The following is a 22,209-nucleotide window of genomic DNA, read 5'->3' on the forward strand; positions in this document are numbered from 1 at the left end:
TGCCTTTTAATTTCAGGTTGAAATTGAATTTGATCAAAGTGTGGCCATAGCACTCACATGTCTCAATGCAGACTGCAAGATAGTCCACGAATACATTGGCGGTTATATATTTATGTCAACTCGTTCCAAGGACCAAAATGAGACACTGGATGAAGAACTTTTCCACAAACTTACAGGTGGTCAGGATTAATGTAATAACAGAGTCTGAACGGTGGTATAACCTTATATAAATCAGTTATTGCTAAGAGATTACAAAAAACTTTATAAAAATGAATTATTTGCAAGTGTAACATAGTTACAATACAAAAGCTATCTATAGGAATGACTAAATTCTACTCGTACATTATATTGTCATTTTTATATATACACTTTGCTGTTTGTTTCAAGCTTTCCAACCAGTAACAGCAACATTGTATGTAGTATATATTATAGATTCAGTGTTGGCTGGGTAAGTTAAACCTGTTAAAGTGATTGTCATTGAATTTATTGTGCTTTATGCAGTCTTTGTCTCTTTAGCAGGGGAACAGTTGCTATTTAATATGTTAACCTTAAAATGTACTCATTGCATGGACAGATCTACTGAAAAGGTGAAAAATAAATGACCAGAAATCATTGTGCACTTTTGTTCGCATTATTAGTAAATGCAAAATATCAGCCATTAAAATACAGTTTGAGTTAAATACACCCCTCATCTCCACCCTTGATTAGGGCAGATCTACAGAAGGATAGGATTTCCACCTCTGAAATACCCTGCTGACCCAGGCTCCACCAGAGAGTCATACCTGCTCGGGTGTCAAAACAGTGAAAGAGGTGAACTGTTGAAGACGTTCATTTTATTGATGGGTCTTGAGCATGACCATGGTCAGACAGCGCTTGCACCAACACCTTTTCAGTTTTTGTCCCAGGCCCCTTCTGCCAATCTCTGAATGCTAGCTAACAGGCAGTCTGTGCGGTATGCAAATTACAAGAAATATTTACCATTCAGCCACCCATGCATGCAGGCAGGCGTAGTTTGCCCCAATGGGTCTATCGTTCCCAGAGTTGCCTTCTGCTTCTGCCTGCCCTAGATCGGCCATAAAATCTGTGGGAGAATAGCAGAGGAGACAGAAAGCCTAGGTCAATGTCTAGGTAGCCCACAAGCAATGGCAAGAAGTAGGCTGTACCCCCCCGCCCCCCCATTCCCAACACAGCAAGTTCATGATCATTCATTCGGAGCTAGCAACAGAATTGCCCAATTTGCTGAAGGAAGAAAAATATTTAAATATTAGCAGGGCAGCTGTTTAGAATTTTCTATGAAAATATCAATGTGCTTGAATGGAAGGGGCTCAGGATAAAACTGGCTCTCTGGGCCATGACATAGAAACATAGAAACATAGAAAATAGGTGCAGGAGCAGGCCATTCAGCCCTTCTAGCCTGCACCGCCATTCAACGAGTTCATGGCTGAACATGAAACTTCAGTACCCACTTCCTGCTTTCACGCCATACCCCTTGATCCCCCGAGTACTAAGGACTTCATCTAACTCCCTTTTGAATATATTTAGTGAATTGGCCTCAACTACTTCCTGTGGTAGAGAATTCCACAGGTTCACCACTCTCTGGGTGAAGAAGTTTCTCCTTATCTCGGTCCTAAATGGCTTACCCCTTATCCTTAGACTGTGACCCCTGGTTCTGGACTTCCCCAACATTGGGAACATTCTTCCTGCATCCAACCTGTCCAAACCCGTCAGAATTTTAAACGTTTCTATGAGGTCCCCTCTCACTCTTCTGAACTCCAGTGAATACAAGCCCAGTTGATTCAGTCTTTCTTGATAGGTCAGTCCCACCATCCCGGGAATCAGTCTGGTGAATCTTCGCTGCACTCCCTCAACAGCAAGTATGTCCTTCCTCAAGTTAGGAGACCAAAACTGTACACAATACATGACCATGGATATTGTAACTTGATGCAGTGATGGGGTCTGCTGGTGGTTATGAGGTGGGGAGAAAGAAAAAAATGGTTTATGTATAAACATAAAAAATAAAATTACTGACAGTTACCCCTGGTTAAACTTAATTATAAAAAGCACAGGTCACCCAAGGCAATCTCATGGATCTATAAGCATAAGCAGCATTAGCAGAGACCCAGGAGTAATTTGTCCACGTGGAGCCATATGGAAGGGAGATGGGGTGGGGGGCAGAGGAAAGAGTCAGAAAATAGAACATACGGCAAAACTCATGTTCCCCAAAATTGCAGGGCTCATCATTTGTTTTTGTGTTTCATTTGACTCTAGCCGATTCATACCAGCAAACAAGTTTCACGATCCATTTTTGGGAAGATGTTAATCTTTATAAATCTACTCTATACATCTCTCGCCAAGCATCCTTCAGCATTATATTTTGACAAGGGTTATATACTATTTCAAAGAACATTGTATTTAACAAGTAACTTCTGTAAATAAACTACATTCATCAGCAGTGTGGGGAAATGGACGAATTGAATAGCTCTTTCAAGTGCAGCTCTGAATATTTTCTGTTTTTGTTCAGTTTCCCAGCATCCGCAGTATTTTGCTTTTGTACAAATCATCTCTCCCTTCCCATCCAGTTTCCTGCTTCCCTCCGTTCTCTCCCCTTTACTGTTTAACTGCCTCTCTAATGCCTTTCCCATTTGTCTCTCCTTAGTTTCCATCTCTCAATGTCACCTCTCCCAGTCTCTTCCTTTGTTTCTTGGCCGGTTACTGTCCTCCCCCTTTTCTGGTTTGTTTGCTTTCTCTCCTTTTCTGGTATATTCTCTCCCTTCGGCTTTGTTTGCTTTCCTTTACTGGCTTGATCCTTTTTCCAGGTCATTTTTATGTCTCCCTCCTTTCCGGCTTCCCTCACTCTCGATCATGTTTTGTCTCTCTGGGACGACACTGTGGTGTGGGAAGAAAGCAGGTTCCTGAAATTGTGAGACCAGGTACAGAAAACATCAAGGAGCAATAACCATCACACTGGGGCAGCAGTAGGAGCACGGCCCCTGGCCAACCTTCGCAAAGTTTGAAATGGCACGGCAAGAGGAAACTGGAATAGGCATTGACTATAGTGTGGGGAAAGGCTTGCGGTGACTGGCTCAAACTGCAGTCAATCTCATCCTTCCTGTACCACGATCATGCCACCACAGTTGGTTATTTTTAAAAAGAACTTCACCAAATCGCAAATTAATGTATATGCAAATTTGTAACCAGATGAACAGCCTTGATGAGGATTGCTGGCTTTCACCCCCTTGACTTTGGTGGGTTGGGAATGAATTCCATGCCTTCTGTGATCTGCAGCTATATAGTGTATATATAGCTTTTCACAATTTTGGCTCATAACTGTGTGGTGTTCTGTAGCACAGATGTAGAGCACAAGTTGTTCACACTTGGAGGTTACATTACCCACACCGTACTGGACAAAGAGTGAAAATAGACTTGGTGGAAAGTTATTTTTGGTTACAAGATAAAATAAATAATGAGTTTTCTTTTAACAACTATCAACCAGAACTGGAAAAAAGGTATGCCCAACTTTTCCGTGGAGAATTACAAGAGACCACAAAAGATCACACTGGCAGAAAGCCAAATAAAGAAGCGACAGGTGGTGAAGGGATCAGCACACTGGTGTTGCTTGTAGTCTGACCATTTGTTATTCAGCTCGGCAAAATCTAGAAAACAAGAAGTCCAATTTTCCAACCCTGCTACTGACCGATTTTAAATTTACTTCAGAAATTAGAACTCTGGTTTAACTAAAAGCCTGAACAACAAAGGACAGCATGTAGGTTTCAGTGTGTTCTCAGATTGTAACACTTCAAAGAGTATGAAGCTTGTTCATTTCATCAAGATCGCTTGTACTCAATTTTTTTTTGGGGGGGGGGGGGGGGGGAGGCTGATGGAATGCCAGGGAAGACAGCAACAAATGGTCAGTTCCTGTAACTGGACTTGCATCATTTGAATATTACTGACTGTACCCCATATTTCAAACAGTAATGACGTGCTACAGGGAGTATCAGACAATATAAAATCTAGGTAGCAATGATTACAAGAAGACATCAACCTTCAGGAACAAAGGTAAACTAGCTTATCATCTGAATCTCAAGATATTTTCATTGCAGTCGCAAATGCTTACTTAGATATAGCAATAGTATTCTCAACCGTACAAGTTAGCTTTTACATGTTATTGAATAAAAAGTTCTGCTAGCGGCATAGATAACTCAAATGCTCCATTTAATTTGCACCTTCACCTTTTTGATCTTTTTTCATTCTCCAAAGGAGAGAGAGAGAGAAGAATCCACATTTTCAAAATTATAATTTTATCAACTAAAAATCTGCCATACAAAATTCTGGGAAACGAGATCAGGTATAAGCAGCCAGCAACAAAGCACCAGAATGCCTATCGAAAATTACAGTTCTGGTTGGGTAGATAGCAAGAGGACCATGCCACTTTTGTCAATAATCACCACTCCTTTAAATGGGAAACAGAAAAGAAACACCGCCATTGACTTTCGGCAAGCGAGCTATACCTCATACACATATGCTCAAGGTAGCTTCCAGTATGCTTTCTCAAGGTGTTACATACCAGATTTCATGGTACTGTTTCACAAAGTACATCTTAGATTTATAATTACTAAACCTGTATCTATTTATTGAAAGGTCCCTTGGGTGTAAAGAAAGTCACTGCAGCTGGGTCCAATATAAAGCCAGAACTGAGCACTGGGACTTCCAAAAAAGATTGTTTCCCCATTTCCCATAAGAAAATAAAAGTGCAATTCTAAACAGTTAACTGTATCTAGCAAACATAGCCATTTATTTTATGTACTTAAAAAAAAAAATGGTGGAATTTGGCTGTGTGTCAGCCTTGGCTCAATTGGTAGCACTCTCACCGCTGGATCAGAAGGTTTGAATTCCACTATTTGACTGGAGTACATCATCTCGGCCATCACTTCAGTACAGTACTGAGGAGGATGAGATGTTTGAAGTCCCATTTGCCTGTTCCAGTGGTTCAGATGAATGCCCTAACCAACATACTTTGCTCAACCACAAAACAGATTCATTGGCTGTTTACCTCTCTGCTGTTTGGACTTTGGAATGTTCAAAGATTTGAAACAATTGTTCAGAACAAACTTAGCTTTGCAGCTCTGGGATCTATCAACTTATCTGGCTGCAATGGGTAAAGGAAGCAATGAAAAATTCATCCCTCACTGTTTAAGAACCCATACAAACATCTTTCCAAATTCAATCACTTGTAATGCTCACTTCTCCCCACTTGCACTGTGATTCTAAATCAGTGTTCAATGTAAAAGGAGATTGGCTATTATTAAAAACAGTATATCAGCACATATGTCACACATTTATAGGCAAATTTATTCTAAGAAACCTTTGTGATGCTGGTTGGCTTGTATGCCAATTGTTCCACCTCACCTTTTATGCAAATTTAACTTGCTACATTTCAAAAACTGAATAGAAATGAAGAATTATTAACTATGTATAAACTTCAGGAAAGTTTTTCAAAACAATTATTAGAATTAGTAATGAAAACATTTCAAGTTCCTTTAACAAGCGACTGAATAATTTGACGGAAACTGAATAGTTTCTACCTCCCGGATTTTAGTTTCATCCACTCCGGCTGCACTCAGTAAAAATAATGTTGTTGTTCCTGACCCCTCCCCCCCACCATCCTGCTTGCCTCAACTCCCCCCCCCCCCAATTTTCATTGGACTTTCGACCGATTCACAAAAGCGCCATATTTTTTGTCCCCGAGCACAACTCACCATCAATCGCTCACCTAGTCCCTATGGCCTCTCTACTATCTCTTACCGATTCACCCCGGCAGCCAGCTATAGAATCAGAGTAATACAGCACAGAAAGAGGCCATTCCCTTTTTAAAGTTATTATTGAATCTGTCTGTTACCTCCACCCTTTCAGGTCGTGCATTCCAGATCACAACACCTCGCTGCGGTAAGAAAAAAACTCTGGTTCTTTAGTTACAAAAAATAAAGTTTTCAACCCAAACCCCGAAAATTAAAATAAGCACATTTTCCAAATCAATAGACCACGTGCTCATAAAACACGCCAGAACTCGGAGCAGGTTCGAGCTGGAAGCAACAACACCATAGATACAGCGGCAACACTACTACAGGTATAAGGTCCCGAAACCGGAAACCTTGGGACCCAGGCCATTCCTGTTTTTTTCCCCAATTTCAGAGAAAAAATCCGACGTCCCGAATCTGGAAACCCCTGGGCCGAGTTTTGGGGGTATTTCCGTATTTCAGAGAAGAAAATCCGACATCCTGAATCCGGAAACCTTGTGGATGATTTTCGGGTATTTCCGGATTTCGGAGCATTACATCCGACGGCCCGAATCCTGCAAACTCGAGGCCGGGCCAGGCTTCACATTTTTTTGGGTTCCTGCTTGGAAAAAAGGTATGTACAGCTTAAAAGTCCGGTTTTCGGGAAATATTTCTGGATTCCAGACAACAACTCTTGCAATCTGCACAACGTCTGGATATCGGACAATTCCGGTTTTTAGAACTCCGGATTTCAGATGTTCTACCTGTACTATCTGAACATGGGGGGAAAAAAACCACAAACAAAACAAAAGCAAATTACTGCAGATGCTAAAAATCTGAAATAAAAACAAAGTGCTGGAAAGACTCAGCAGGTCAGGCAGCATTTGTGGAGAGAGAAACAGAGTTTATGTCTCGGGTCGATGACCTTTCATCAGAACTGGAAAAACACCTCACCATACTAGATAGATAAATGACATCTAAAACAGAGGAAATAGCATTAAGGACAAAAAAAAGGTGGTAACTGCAAGAGACTTAATATAGAAGGTGCTTCTGTACAAGTGAAAGACAGGCAAAAAAAAAATCTTAAGCACACCAGATAAAACAAGTACAACTCCACATACATATATTATATCTCTCACAGCAATTAGACTTTATGGTTGGACGTTCAGCTTGCTGGGCTGTGATTTTCCTGTCCATTAAAATAACTGGGGAAAAGCACAGGCTGGTGAATACACAAGCAGAAAACCCTGGCCCACAGCCTTAAAAGGAAAGGCCGTATTAGCAGCTGAAAATCCGTGTGTGTGTGCTGCAGTGTAAAGCTCCTGTTCTTAACGAATTTCACATTCTCTAACTTACCGTGCGAGAAGCACGACAGAAGATCTAATTTTTATATTAAGTGTCCAACTGTGATTGCTATGTTATGAAACTGTATACTGTAGTAATATGATTTTACAAAAAACAATTGGAGCTCATTTTTAAGAACTTGAGTATAATACATCATCTAGATGACGTGCAAATCACCATTGCATAGTTTGTGCCTGAAATTAAATTTATTGCGTGAATTACAAATAAAATAATAAAACCATAAGTGTAAGAAATCTATAGGTTTTTTCACTTTTATTATTAAATTCACAATCTTGTAGGAAAAAAATTCCATATATATCTACATTATTTTTATCATTGTCTTTTCAGCAGAGAAATCAAGGTCCAGTTCCTCCTTTGTTGTACTGTTTCCAGACACCACTGGCCAACTTTGAACCACTTTATTTTACTTCACCCGATTTAAAACTTGCACGGTATTTTTGCCATGGAGGTAATAGCTGTATGCAGACGCTGCTGTCGTCAACGCTGTAACATACCTGAAACAACAAAACTATGATAATCAGCTTGGATCATCAGATCATTACCGTTAGTCATTAAACATTACAGCAGTTTCAAAATTATGAATCTAGATCTCAAAAAAGATCATCTTTAATAGTAAAAAGCACTCTGCAACAAGTCGCATTTATATAGCACAATTAACATCATAAATTGTCCCAAAACACTTCACTAGAGCAAAAATTGCTATCAAGCCAAAGAAGGATATACAGATACAATGTCCCGAAACCGGAATTGTCCGAAAACCAGACATTTTTGAGGTAGCCAAGATGGCGACATTAGGCAGCAAGGGACGAGGAAACTGGTAAAATGCGCAGCACCGCGGGCAACAAGGAACGGTGAGCTCCGAAATCCGTCAAGAATTCGGTCCCAAGGATTCCAGATTTCAGACTATTGATTTTCTTGTCTGAAATACGGCAAAACCCAAAAACTGCCACGGACTTGGTCCCGAGGATTCCGTATTTCAGACGTTGTACCTGTATTAGGATATTAAGATGGGTGATCAAAAACTTGGATCAGAGGTAGGTTTTAATGGATGAGAGAGAGGTAAAGAGGCACAGAGGTTTAGGGAGGGTATTTCAGAGCTTAGGGCTTAGACAGCTGAAGGTAAATGATGGGACGAAAAAAGTGGGGGGGTGCACAAGAGGCCAGAGTTAGAGGGACACAGAGTTCTTGGAGGTGTGTAGGGTTAGAAGAGGTTAGAAATAGGGAAGAGCAAGGTTATGGAGGGATTTGAACAGGAGGTGAGAATTTTAAAATTGAAGTGTTGCTGGACCAGAAACCAATGTAGGTTAGTAAGCACAGGGAAAAAAAAAGGGATGATTTTACTTAGCATTTTTATAGGAAAGCATATACAAGTTTACACATATATGGATGTACACAGTTACCCTTAAAGGGTGAGTTAAATAATGTATTAAATGTTGAAGAAGCTGGTACTTTAGTACCGAGGGAGAGTTGCACTGTTGGATTAAATGTTAAACCATGGCCCCATCTGCTCTCTCAGGTGGACATAAAATAATTTAACATTACCTCCCTGCTTTTGTATTACATTCGTCTTGAAATGAACTCCAATACTTTGTATTCTTTATGGCCTATGAACTGGTGTTGGTACTTTTAATTAATTACGTATCTATATTCCCAGATCTTTGCTCCTCTACCCAATTTAGTTTCTTGCAACAACTTGCATTAAACATAGCAAATCATTCCAAGACACTTCACAGGAGTGTCAACAACCAAAATTTTAAGGAGAGTCTTAAAAGGAGAGAGAGGTAGAGATGCAGAGCGGTTTGGGGGGGGCAGGGAGAAATTCCAGAGCCGAGGCATCTTATTAAGTGGCCTCATTATGCCTTCTACCAAAATGAACACCTCACATTTAGCTATATTGACTTTCATTTGCTATTTATCCACCCACTTTGCAAGCCTGTTTATGTCTTCCTGTAACCTGTTGCTGTCTCCATCTTATTTAATATACCCCAATTTGAGAATACATGCACTACACCATACCTCCAATTCTTGAGTCCCAATCATTTATGCACATGATAAACAGTGATCTGAGCACTTCTTATTTTCTGCTACTTTGAGCAACTTCCCTCAATTCCTGCCCTCGGTTTTCTGTGTTGTAGCCATCTGTCAATCCATTCAGCTACCTGGCCCATATGTCCACATGCTCTGATCTAAAACACATTCACTGCCATGTCTACTCGTTCTGTTACATCTTCAAAAAATTCAGTAAGGTTGATTAAATATGGCCCTTCCTTTTAGAAATCTATGCTGACTTTTTTTTTACTATATTCTCCACCTCTAAATATTTAGCAAAGGTTCCAATATCTTTCCTACCACGGACATTACACTTTCTGATCTATAGTTCCCTGGATTAGGTCTAGTGCCATTTTTGTAAAATGAAATTAAATTTGCTGTCCCTCGGTCCTCTGGCACTATTCCTTTTTCTATTGAATTTTTATTTATAGATATTAGTGCCTCTGCTGCTCCTCCTTCGTTTCTGTGAAAATCTACGGATGCAATCCATCTGGACCCGAGATTTGTTAGCCTCTTTAGTGAAAACTGAGGCAGATTTTTCCTGTTTGAATGTCGTAGACTCAGTGGTTTGGATAGGTTCTTTCCAAAGCTATTGCCTTGTTAATGGATAAATCCTAAATCAGAACATCAAGATCTGTTACTATCAGCAATTTGAAATGTGTGCAAATTAATGTGAAGATGAATTTAAATTTCTATGCTGATGCAGTTCACAAAGACAGAAGTTTGTACAACCCTGTCTTAAGGTATACATGAGCTACAAAAAGAGGTTGAAGAGCCTGGGATTGTTTAGTCTGGAGAGGGAAGCCTCAGGGGAGATATTATTTAAGCAATTAAGATCCTTAAAAGAATAGTTACATTGAGCCTCGATAATATGTTCAAGACTGCCACAAATTCTAGAATCGGGCGGGATATGGGTTCAAATTAGGCATTAGGAGAAGGGAGGGTGCACAGTTTAGAATTAATTGCTTTACTCAGGAGGGTGGTATAGATATATATAAAAAAAAACATATATATAAGCACAGGCTGACCAGGGCACACTGGAAACATTTAAGGGATAATTCGATTGATATTTGAGTGAGTGGATAATTGAGGCATTAGTTTTTGAAACAGCCCAGATGGACTACAGTCTTTTCTAGTCCCGCACTTTCCCATGTACAATCTAGCCCCATTTCCTACAAGCACAGATCCCGTTTTACAATCCAGCATCCGAAATCAGAAACTTTTCTGTACAATATTCAAATATCATAATTATCAAGTGCCCATCCTCAAACCTATAGTTACCACAAATCTAGGAAGTTTTAAAAAATTATTTAAAATGTCAACCAGTGAACCATGTGCATCAGTTGGTGGGCATCATTCAGACAATTTTCCACCCCAAGTGATTTTCTACCAGGAAATAGGATTACTACCTTTTATAACAAGATAATAAATCACCAGCACAAAATCCTGTCAGAAAATGTACCAGGAACAGAAACCACTGAGATTGACTTTACACGGTCAAGGTTGAGCTCTTTAATGTAAAATTTACTGAAGACAGACAAACTGCAAAGAGAATTCAATGATAGTCTCTCAATATTATGCTGATATTCAAACGCAATAATGGCATTCAACTAATATCGCAGAATAACTGTAATGGGCCATTAGCCCTTTTTAAATGTAAACATTTCACCAGCATTTTGAGGCTTTATGCATGTGTTTAAGGAGGGAGATATGTAGCCCCGCTGTCCCAGATTTCAGTGCCACATAAACAGGCAGTAAACTGCAGCTCCCTGTTCCCAGAAATTCTCCAGACATTGCACTGTATGGTGTAAGATAACCAGGACAGTGAAGGCTGTTAAAATGCAGGACCCTTGCTCAATTTTTATGGTTGCAGGAGGACGCTGTCCAGGGGCTTCAAATACTGGGTCTTACTGCTTAATCAAGCCTGTAAATCTTAGATAGCAGACAGCATCATGATGCTTTATTTCCCAGCTATGAATCAACATAGCAATGCCCATTCAAATACACAATAGTTACAATATGCTGATCCAACACCAAGGTGAATATAAACATTATTGGATTATGTATCAGACTTTAAAGTCTAATGATGAGATTTTTGGACAGGCATTGTTTTCATTATTACATATGACAAAAATCTGAAACCTGAAAATAACAGGAAAATAAAACTAGCTATAATATAACAACACGAGAAGTGGAACAGAGTACATACAATATGTTGAATTTTATACCACGAGAAGTGACTATTTATTTCCCGTAGTATAAACAGACCATAAGCAATAGTCTGTGCTACACAAAATGCTGCCAGTGTATCCATCAACTGCCATACCCCTGTTTAGGTAAATCCACTAATATAGTTGATTATCTTTTTTGGGTTGGGGGAGTGTCACAGGGTCAGAGAGTTTTCGCTGTACATATTCTTTGTTCCCCACGCAGCATGAAACTTTAAAGTAATTAAAATGAAACTACTAAATCATTAAACCGTAACATTTAAGCACTCCACTCCCATCAATCTCTCCCACTCCAGCTATTTTATTAATTTAGTCCCTCTCCACCAACAGCTTGCATCACTCCAATGCCCGACAGGCCTCTCTATTTTGTTCAGCTAAGGACAATGATCTTTAACTGCTTGTTCTCTTTTAGACACTCTGCATCTTTCAAGCCATTTTCTCTCATTCTGAATAATCTTGTGCATCTCATTGCAAGACACAAATTCTCTCCACCAGTCAGCCTTCCCCAGGATTTTCCTCTCATTCTCAGTGCCAATCTCTCTATCTCACTTGGCAATGTGAGGGAACAAATGCAAAGCTTGAAACTTCCATTGGAAGCACCTCTCAAAATGCTGCTACAGTAGCCATCAACTAGCCTAACTCTGCACAGCCAGATCTATTAATTCAGTTTACTATCTAGCGTGTGCAACACTGGCTCAGTGAACAGTTAGGTGCACAGACTAGATAGCTACTGGTAATGGAAAGTAACAGACATGCAATAAGTCCAACACTTAAGGTACAAAACTAGAGGGGGAAATCATCTGCCTGTTGGGTTTATAAGAAATTCTAGAATATTAATTTTGATTTCTCTTGGAACTATCAAAAATTAAAACCTTCCAATGGTCTTACTATTGTCCTTTCTAAAAAGAAATACACATTGTATCATAGGCTCCACCTACTAGCCACACTGCAATCCTGACTCTCTGAAGACATTTTATTTAACAGTCTTCAGCATTGGACATTTTCACAGCCAGTATAGGTTAACTGGACTGACATGGAAGCTAGACTCCCAACACACATGGCTATGGAAGGTATCAAAACGAAGCTTGATTTAGTTCCCATTCAACATCCATGCACACGCAGTTCCAGTAAGGGGGGGATTCTCACTGGCTATAAAGAAAAGAATGGACTTGCATTTATATTGCGCCTTTCACTATCTCAGGACGTCCCAAAATGATAGCAATTTGGAGCAGAAATCCTGACCTGAATTTCATCTACCTCAGAAATGCAGGGCCAATTATAGCACACCAACTTGTCTTGACTTGGATCAGTTAACTCTGTGCAGACTGGGAATCATATATGGACAATCCCTGACAAGTTTTCAGTCTGAGCCAGACCATTCCAACAGAGCTCCAAGTAAAGGTCAGGCACTTGCAAATGAGAAGAGATAAAAAAAATAAATAAAATTGACGGATTTTTTCATACACCTCATAGATGCTGGTTTCAGAGTCAAATTGACTGAGGCCTGGAAATAGATTGCCTCCACGATCAACCAGAGATGGTCTATAGGAGGCCCTGGGAAAGAGGGGGATATGAAGAAAATATCTTAAAAGGAAAATAATGGGGAAACACTGTCAAGTCCTTCTCATCAGCTTTATAACTATAGGAAATAGTGTGTTTTTCAGTCTGAGCCAGGCCATTCCAACAGAGCTCCAAGTAAAGGTCAGGCACTTGCAAATGCACACTGGATGTTACTCCCACTAAGATTCACCATTTTGCATCTAACATGATTCAATGTAGGTGGCATGTACATCCAGGAGTATCTACATAGAGTAATCCAGGAATTGGCACTGGAGACACCAAGCCAAGAATAGCTAGTATTGGCTTACAGTAGGACTTAGCTACACAAAGCGTGGAAGCCTCCAAAATCAGCAGCCAGTACAACTTGAATCCATTACCAGACAGATGAACAACGTATGTCAGAGGAATGACACTACAGGATAATCTGGTATTAAAAAATGATCTAAAATACCAGACCTACTTTCAAGCAAGGGTATAAGTTCAGAAATAAAAATATCTCTTGCAAGATAATCTCTATTTAAATATAAGGCAGTATTTTATGCTGCAGCAGTTCATCGTGTATAATCCTTCAAAGGGGAAATCGAAAATAAAAATAAACTATTTGTCTGATTAAGCTGGTAGATTGATTCCTGGGATGAGAGGCTTTTCCTATGAGGAGAGATTGAGCCTATACTCTCTGGAGTTTATGAGAGGTGATCTCATTGAAACATACAAGATTCTTAGAGGGCTCGACAGGGTTGATGCTGAGAGGCTGTTTCCCCCTAACTGGAGAGTCTAGAACTAGGGGGCATAGTCTCAGGATAAGGAGTCGGCCATTTAGGACTGAGATGATGAGGAATTTCTTCACTCAGAGGGTTATGAATCTTTGGAATTCTCTACCCCAGAGGGCTGTGGATGCCCAGTCATTGAGTATATTCAAGGCCAAAATAGATTTTTGGACTCCATGCCTCTCTCACGCGCGCGCACCCCCTGCCTCGGCCGGGAAGGTGGAGTCAAGGTCGATGATCTTATTGAATGGCGGAGCAGGCTCGAAGGGCCATAGAGGCTACTCCAGCTCCTATTTCTTATGATAATATTTGTTATGTACAGACCTGTTTTCAATAGATCAACAGTGCAATAGAATGCATTCGCTTCATGGGTCCTATCCTGCACCAAGTCCAGCTCACCAGAGCTTGCTGACTTCCATTGATTCCCTATCAATTATTTCAAAATGCTTCTACTTGTTTACAGATCCATCCATGTCATCACACCACTCTAACTCTGGTTCTGCAGACTCTGCTGTGCATCGCATCTTCTGCTCCTGAGTCTGGACAACTGGGAATCCTCTACTCTAGCACTGGTGGCACAGCCTTCAGCCATCACACACTGCATTCGAGAATTCTCTTCCTAAACCTCTCCAGCGGCTTGCATTGCTCCGCATCTCCAACAGCATCCTCACAGCTTCCTCTTCGCCCACATTTCCAGTCACTCCCTCCAATCTTCCCAAATTCCTGTACAGTGTCCGATCCGTCCCTTTTATAACACATCATGTTTTGCTATATTTAAAAGGAGCAATATAAATGCAAGACATTCTTATTTTTATTCTTCAGCAAGGGGCAGAATGTTTCCAGAAAATCTCACCATAAAGTGTGAAGGAACACACTGTCCACATACTGAAAAACTGGAGCTGCCAGTGATGCAGCCACCAGTACAAGTTGAACCGCAGTGTTAACCTGCAACATAAAAAAAAGTTAGCGAATTAAAACATTGCCAAATAAAATTTTAGATAATGTAGCAACAGTATGGTTCACGTTTTCAGTTCCATTATATTACGAGTTATGTTGTACTGAACCTCGTTAGTCAGCATTGGAAAGCCACAGAAATAGTTCCGCAAAAACCACACTCAAGAGGATCCAAATATGCCATGGGCAATACATTTTTAAAAAATCGTCAACTATATTTATATGGGGACATTGAGACAATACTTAATATAAATAGAACTCGCTACAAGTCCTTTAAATTCCGTATCAAGGCCTGCTTTTAACATTTCAGAAAAGTTCAATTTCTTTTAAAGGAATCCATTCAAAGGGAGATCTCTATCCATTTTATCCAGTGTACTTTAGATTACAGACTTATCTAGAACTTATTTGTGTCTCAACATTTGATGCAGCTTCTTAAGGTCACCAATGTAGTTGCATCCAGCGATTTCCCAATTCTTTATTACTTAATAGAAATAGAATACAGGGAAATAACACATCCATATTGATCAGAAATGGGACATAGAGTTTCCAGTATATCCATTTTTTGAAAGAAATCGAGGGTCTGACCAGAGAAAGCAGAGCATTAAATTTGGCAAAAAAAGTATTATGGAGACGGAGTTAGATGAATTCAAACAGTATGGTCATAGAAACTTCCTGCATTTAAACAGCAGGGTAAATATAGATTTGAAAAATGATTACATTTAAATTCCAAAAGCAAGTCTCCTCCTTATTAGTTAATACTAACTAACTAATTGTTGGTACGGACTTAAATTTCATCTATAGGCATTCATAAATATCTGAATAAGTCAATATCTATGAAGTTATTTGACATGGTTTTAATGTATGTGCACATGTTAATGCCCATCATGTAACTACATAGCTTAAAGAATGAGAGACATCTGCAATCAGTTTAAATCTTAAAAGAAAGCTCTCCACACCAAAACACAGTGGACTAGAATTTCCAATCAATCCGCCAGTACCCGATTGCCAACCAAAATTATCGGCAGCAAAAAATTCCCCTTCAAAAAAGAAAAAGATGGACCTTACATTCTGATTCTTGGCATTAAAGTGGAATCTAGGGCCAATTGGGCGGTTCTTTAAAAAAAAATGGGCGATAATTAATAAATTTACTAAAAATTTACCCCGAGGCTGCGGGTTGGGCCTAGGAGAAGAAAAACCACAAAAATTGTTTTTTCAAAAAACACAATATAAAAAAAAAAATCAGAAAAACATTCTCAGGGCCCTTTTCACTTAAATCACTGCAAGAGAATGTAAAAATAATTAGTAAAAAAAACAATTACTTATCTTTTCTTGCAGGGCTACTTATCTACTGCCCAGCTCCACTGATTCTTGTGGGCGTTTTTTTTCCCATAACTTACCTACGTGTCACCGCTGAACCAAAAATCGCGCCATGGTGATCTATGGACAGTGCATGCCGGCAATCTGCTCCCCAGCGGTACTTCAAAACCACCGACATAACTCAGCTGTGGAATTTTTCACCAAACCGGTTCTCACTCAAAATGGCCAATACCGCTGAGAAACCAGGCGGTGAAGCATTGGAAATTCTAGCCCTGGGACACTAAACAAGTAGATTACACAATCCCCACCTACTCATTTATCTGGCAATGTCCTCAGATTCATATCACCCAACATTATTGAAAAGTTCTCCATTGAGTAACATAATTTAAATCCTTTCTGTGTTAAATATCCAGGAAAAGGATAACAAATATGGAGGTGTCAACAAGATGTGAAAAGTCAGCTTCTTTGTTCCCCAGCAATTCATATTTTACCACATCTAACAAACCTGTGCAGGTAGTGGCTGCACTTCACTTTATGCCACATTGCCAGAATTAGAGCCAAAACCCCTGACATTCTGGCAGAGTCTCAGTGCAGACAAATGACTGAGAATCAGGTCTGCAACATTTAAATAATTATATAAAAAAAGTAACATTTTCCTATCTTTCCCTTGAAAGTGACTCAGCAGTGCCAGCCTTACCATCCTGTACCCATTGGAATCTCGCTGGCCATCAGCTTAACTGCTTACTTCAGTTATGTTGCTGAAGTGCCACTCAGAAGCATGCGGGTGTATCACAAATTAATGCAAATCGGCGTCCCGCAACATGAAAGAGACCCCGATTGCATTTTAACCTGGGCCTCACCAGATAAGCTGCTGCAGCTTTCCCGCTTGGTAAAATGCTGTCAGGAGGATGAGCAGGCCCTCCAAGCACTGTTCCATGCAACTATTTTTTGGGCCATGCGGCCCATTCTAGTCCACGCATACGTGGCTTTTTTTAATTTAAAAGCCGGCTGCGCGGGTCCCCTGGAGCGCTGATCGGCCACGCAACTTAAAGGGAACATTGCCTCAAGGTAAGTGGAAAGGTTTCCCTGTGGGGACAGAGCTTCCCCCAAATCCCACAAGATAAGTCGCGGTCACCGTTGCTCCGGATTTCCACTACCCCACCCACAAGACCATACCGAAATGCCATTCCCGCAATTTACCCGCTTGTCGGCGAGCCTTCCTTTGGTGCCAGCCAGTGGCCTCCAACCGCCCAAACTTCCACTCCCATCCTCCCAGCATCTACCGCCTTCCGCCTGCTTTGGGCGGGCAACTGACTGGCAGCATGCAGATGAGGCCTGGCAGTTAAAATAGCCTGGGCCTCAAACTTAAGCCAGTGAGTGCATTTAACAATCACTCCACACACCAAAACTCGCTAGGGGTTAAAATCTACCTTAGTGTCTGAAGTTAGAATAGTATAGCACAGACTCAATTTGTGGCTGGAAATTAGATCTATCCAAAGCAAGAACCCCAAATATCAAACTTTACTCATTGGTTGAAATAAGCAACGTAACCATAGCAATTCATTGAAGGGTAGATCTCACAAGAAAGCAACTAACTACATCGCTGATTTCATTTCTGAAAGTGGCTCCCAATGTCAATTTTACTTCAGACCCAGCTAAATATAAAGCTGTATAAATAAAATGTAAAACATAACAAACGCAACCAGTTGCATAACTTATCAAATCAAACTTACCCATACCAATGTCTCCCTGGTATTACCAATGCCTGCAACATTTGTATAAGACGTACAGCTGTCTCAATGGCATGAAACCCGAGTTTCAGCACTTCCCTGGCCTTCAATTGCTCGGCTGGGTTTTGCTGCCACCTTTATTTTCTTTTTATTTCTGATTTCTAATTCATTTTTCAACATGTTCAGAATTGTTTTCACGATATTTTTGTTCTTTCAGCTGTTGATTTGTTTCCACACGTATCGAAGGATTTTTTTTCCACCTCAAAATTAGCCTGTGCTCATTCCCTTGAGCATTGATGATTAAGGGGTGATCTAATTGAGGTGTTTAAGATGATTACGGATGTTTAGTGTATGGCCCATGCTTTCGTACGCCTCAGTGAATATGTTGACTGTGACTTGGAGTTCAGCCTCTGTATGTGCGCAGACACAGGTGCTCTACTCGGTAACTCCTTCACGGCAAACGAGTCAAAGGTGGGCAGAGGACACGTTTCAAGGACACCCTCAAAGCCTCCCTGATAAAGTGCAACATCCCCACCGACACCTGGGAGTCCCTGGCCAAAGACCGCCCTAAGTGGAGGAAGTGCATCCGGGAGAGCGCTGAGCACCTCGAGTCTCATCGCTGAGAGCATGCAGAAATCAAGCGCAGGCAGCGGAAAGAGCATGCGGCAAACCAGTCCCACCCACCCTCTCCCTCAATGACTATCTGTCCCACCTGTGACAGGGACTGTGGTTCTTGTATTGGACTGTACAGCCACCTAAGAACTCACTTTTAGAGTGGAAGGAAGTCTTCCTCGATTCCAAGGGACTGTCGATGATGATGATGATGATGATGATGATGATGAAGAGAGTTGATAAGGTAGATAGAGAGAAACTATTTCCTCTGGTGGGGGGAGTCCAGAACAAGTCCAGAACCTTTAAATTAGATCTGGGCTGTTCAGGGAGCACTTCTTCATACGAAGGGTAGTGGAAATCTGGAACTCTTTCCCATATAGCTTTGAGGCTGGGGGTCAATCGTAAATTTCAAAACTCAGATTGATAAGATTTTGTTAGGCAAGGCTATTAAGGGCTATGGAACCAAGATGGGTAGACGGTGTTAAGATACAGATGAGCCATGATCGAACTGAATGGTAGAACAAACTCGAGGGGCTGAATGACCTAGACCTGTTCCTATCTTGCTATTTTGGAATCAAGTAACTATTGACAAGATCGGCTTGCTCTCCCCAGAGATAGTTATATGTAGCATACACTCAAAGAAAGCTCTTTGCTAGTTTTTCTTTTATTTTAATTTTTTTTTTTAAAGTGTGATATAGTTATTGTAATATTTTGAGCAACACAAGTTCACACATGCCAATCTAGAAAACTCACATAAGCTGACAAATAGCTTACAAAAAGCAGACACAGCCCTAGAAAAGCTGACAATGCAAAAAGACAACTTGAAAACAGCCCAGGTCTACTTTACGGTAGCAAACTTAATGTCCATTACAAGTGATTCCAAGGTTTTTGCTAGCGCTTCAGGGATCACGTTCTGGATTCAATCTGTGGAAATGGAAACCCAAAGACCTTGCCAATGCCATGCAGAAACAAGGCTTGAAATGAGTGATAAGCTTGTTGTAACTAAAGTTATAGATACACCCAATATGCCATCACTTGTATGGCAGGAACAATCTGAAGGACACAGATGTTCGATTTTGCAGGAGTGGATTTGGCAATTTCTGAAAGTGGATATGAGCACTCGTGTCGAGATTCATTGCCAAAGGATAGGTCTCCCCCAGGAATTTTTATTTTATACTCCACGGTGTCTTTTCCAAAATTTTGGAGGTACTATATAGCCCTTTTGAAAAATAAAATGCAAACATTTGATATATTACTTAAATTAATATTTGTTACAATTAACTCTTGATTTTTGCATTGAAGATAGTAATGGGGAGGCCTGTGTGTATGCAGCCATCATATCTGAGTGAGCTAATAATGCAAACAGCAGGTGGTTGTGGATCTTACACATAGACTAAAGCAAGTTCACCCATTGTATGCCTCAGAAGCAGTGGAGTGGCCGAGGGTTGGATGGGAAGAGGATCAATTAATGGGCAAATGAGTCTTACCTTGCTGATGAACGTTGGTTTTAATTGAGCTGTCGCATAACACGGGTTGAAATATTTGCTGAGTGTCCTCTGTGAGACAAGAGAGAAGTTACTTAGTTATATATTATTCAATTTTCCAAAACACAAACCGTACGTAAATGTTTGCACAATATCATACAGAAAGGGAGAAATTAGGAGGAAAACATGAGGTGCCAGTCATTTTTGTTTGCATACAAGTCAGAACAGAACAGGAGATCAAAGCAAACAGTTATTTCATATTAATACCAAGGCTAAGTTACTGTAACATAATTCAGAACACAGGATTCAACAACTAGGTGTCACTTCAGTGGATTGCCCTATTTTCTTCCAGCGCAGGAAAAAAAAACCAGGAAACACTTCTGCCAACCCACTGTCAGTTCTTTCCCAGTCAAAACTCGCCCAAGAGGGTTCCTGTTTACCTGGGCCGTGGTTTGCAAGGATGGAGTTCAGGTCATTTACAGTGGCAAAAACAAGTTCGATTTCCATATAAATCCTGCTTCCTTTTGCCACTACCTCAAAAATGAGGTATCAAATATATTATTTTAAACATCAGCTTTGTTCAGATACTGTAAGCTAAAGAAAGAGCCTTTATCAGCAGTAATAAATTCATCTGGAAAGGATTTGATGGTGGGAAAGTTACAAAAAAACAACACAAGATACAATAAGTGGCTCACTCAGCAATAGCACATGATAGGACAGAGTATTTTATACACACAGAACAAACTTTATGCAAAATAAAAACACTGATATGCAAGCTACCATGACGGAGAGAAGGAGTGAGAGAGAGAGAGAGAGAGAGATCAACACTTTTGTTACTTACTGGTGGTGGAACCGTTCGGTATCTAATATAGAAACCAGCTGCAATCAAAGTGACATCTCGCAAAAGGACCATAGCAGTAAGAGGAGCTGAAAAATAGAAGGATTATAATGGTATGAGGTAGAGTTGTGGGTGGGGAATAAAAAGAGAAGAGAAAAATGAAAATAAGCCCCATGTGCACACATCCTGGATGGAGCAACTAAATGTATTTCATCATTATTCCCACATCTTTCTTCTGCCCTCAGAGGGAAGGTGAGCAGACTAGTTAAGGACTCAAATTTCTCCAAGATTTGAACTGGTAGCTTAAAACTGCGCATTGTTTATTTCATCTCCCCCCTCCTCTCTTCCTACCAACCAACACATAATAAAATTCTGAAAAACAGAAAGAAAAGCTAGAGATGGCTTTGAAACAACCATTTCAAGTTACGCATACAAGAGAGGAAACACTAAAGGAGTTCAGTGCACAAATGGAAAACACACCAATAAATGTGATCACAAATTAATGCACAATCTTGAAGCATTATAGCAGTTACAAAGTTTTGCGGTAATAACTTGCCATATATGGAGGTTTTTAAGATATGATAATTTGAATCTTACTATTTACTAGTAATTCAAAAAGTAACTTCTCTGGTGTTGCAAATTTACAGCAAATGGTATCAAGACATTTTCATTTCCAACAACATTTTCTGTATTGCCAGCAACATACCATGCCAAGGGCCTACATTTATACATGCGACTTAGTTGTATAGGGCAGCAGGATGAACAGGGGAAAGGGAAGACATTTAGATACATTAATTGATCAGGAGGAGGAAAGAAAGAACATACACCAGTATCTTTAGTCTATGATAACTGAGTAAAAACAGTGTGTTCTATGAAAAAATAATAAAAACCACATTAAGAAAATAATTTGTTCTGCAAGTGTGGTCAGGGTTTAACTGGAAGCAATGAACCCAGCATCAATGCAGCTCAGCCTGAGTTTCACCACAGATAACACTGCTATAACAGAACAGCAAAATAACAGATAACACTGCTAGAACAGAACAGAACAGTAAAATAACAGCATCACAGGCAAGCTAACTGAAACCACAATCTAACGCCCATTATTTCAGCCCTGAGAACTCACTGGTCAGAAGATAAACTGTCAGAATCATGGAAATGAAGCAAATTCAACTATATTTCCAGAAGTACTGATAGTTTTGCTTAACACAAACAGAACAACTGCTAACAAAGATGACAATTAAATCCTATCATATGGCCTCATCTGCTGAAAGCAAGCAATCACTTGTAACTCATATTGATGATCTGAAGCCAAGACCATCTGAAGAATGAGTTTTCAGAAATCTCATCAGCATCCCAAACACCACTGATGTCTTGACCCTTCAACCTTGTTGCTCAACTAAAACAAAACTGTGCTGGATTGACTTAATATTGGATTTATGGAGCAGTAACAGTAAGGGCAATTTTTTTTGCTGAGTCTTTGCCTGCACTTTTTGAATGCAGTCAAAGCAACTTTGAACATGAAACGAGTTTC

At 40.2% G+C, this 22,209-nt stretch overlaps 2 protein-coding genes across 4 annotated transcripts in view; one reads left to right on the plus strand and one right to left on the minus strand.

The window, feature by feature from the left end:
* fermt1 (FERM domain containing kindlin 1) overlaps nucleotides 1-596 on the plus strand; it is a 139,156-nt gene extending 138,560 nt beyond the window's left edge. For both annotated transcript variants that reach the window (XM_070888783.1, XM_070888784.1), the window contains exon 15: nucleotides 17-596. In XM_070888783.1, coding sequence (XP_070744884.1) covers nucleotides 17-190 — 174 coding nt within the window. In that variant the 3' untranslated portion in view covers nucleotides 191-596. The remainder of the gene's footprint in view (nucleotides 1-16) is intronic.
* Nucleotides 597-7,376: 6,780 nt separating this feature from the next.
* Nucleotides 7,377-22,209, minus strand: part of crls1 (cardiolipin synthase 1) — a 74,357-nt gene continuing 59,524 nt past the window's right edge. Inside the window, exons 4-7 of one of the 2 annotated variants that reach the window (XM_070888785.1) lie at nucleotides 20,682-20,767; nucleotides 19,844-19,912; nucleotides 14,597-14,688; nucleotides 7,377-7,633 (exon numbers count right to left, since the gene is read on the minus strand). In XM_070888785.1, coding sequence (XP_070744886.1) covers nucleotides 7,543-7,633; nucleotides 14,597-14,688; nucleotides 19,844-19,912; nucleotides 20,682-20,767 — 338 coding nt within the window. In that variant the 3' untranslated portion in view covers nucleotides 7,377-7,542. The remainder of the gene's footprint in view (nucleotides 7,634-14,596; nucleotides 14,689-19,843; nucleotides 19,913-20,681; nucleotides 20,768-22,209) is intronic. The other variant, XM_070888786.1, reaches the window with a different exon arrangement.

This window comes from Pristiophorus japonicus, chromosome 9 (genome assembly GCF_044704955.1).
Source record: "Pristiophorus japonicus isolate sPriJap1 chromosome 9, sPriJap1.hap1, whole genome shotgun sequence".
NCBI classification, from domain to species: Eukaryota; Metazoa; Chordata; class Chondrichthyes; family Pristiophoridae; genus Pristiophorus; species Pristiophorus japonicus.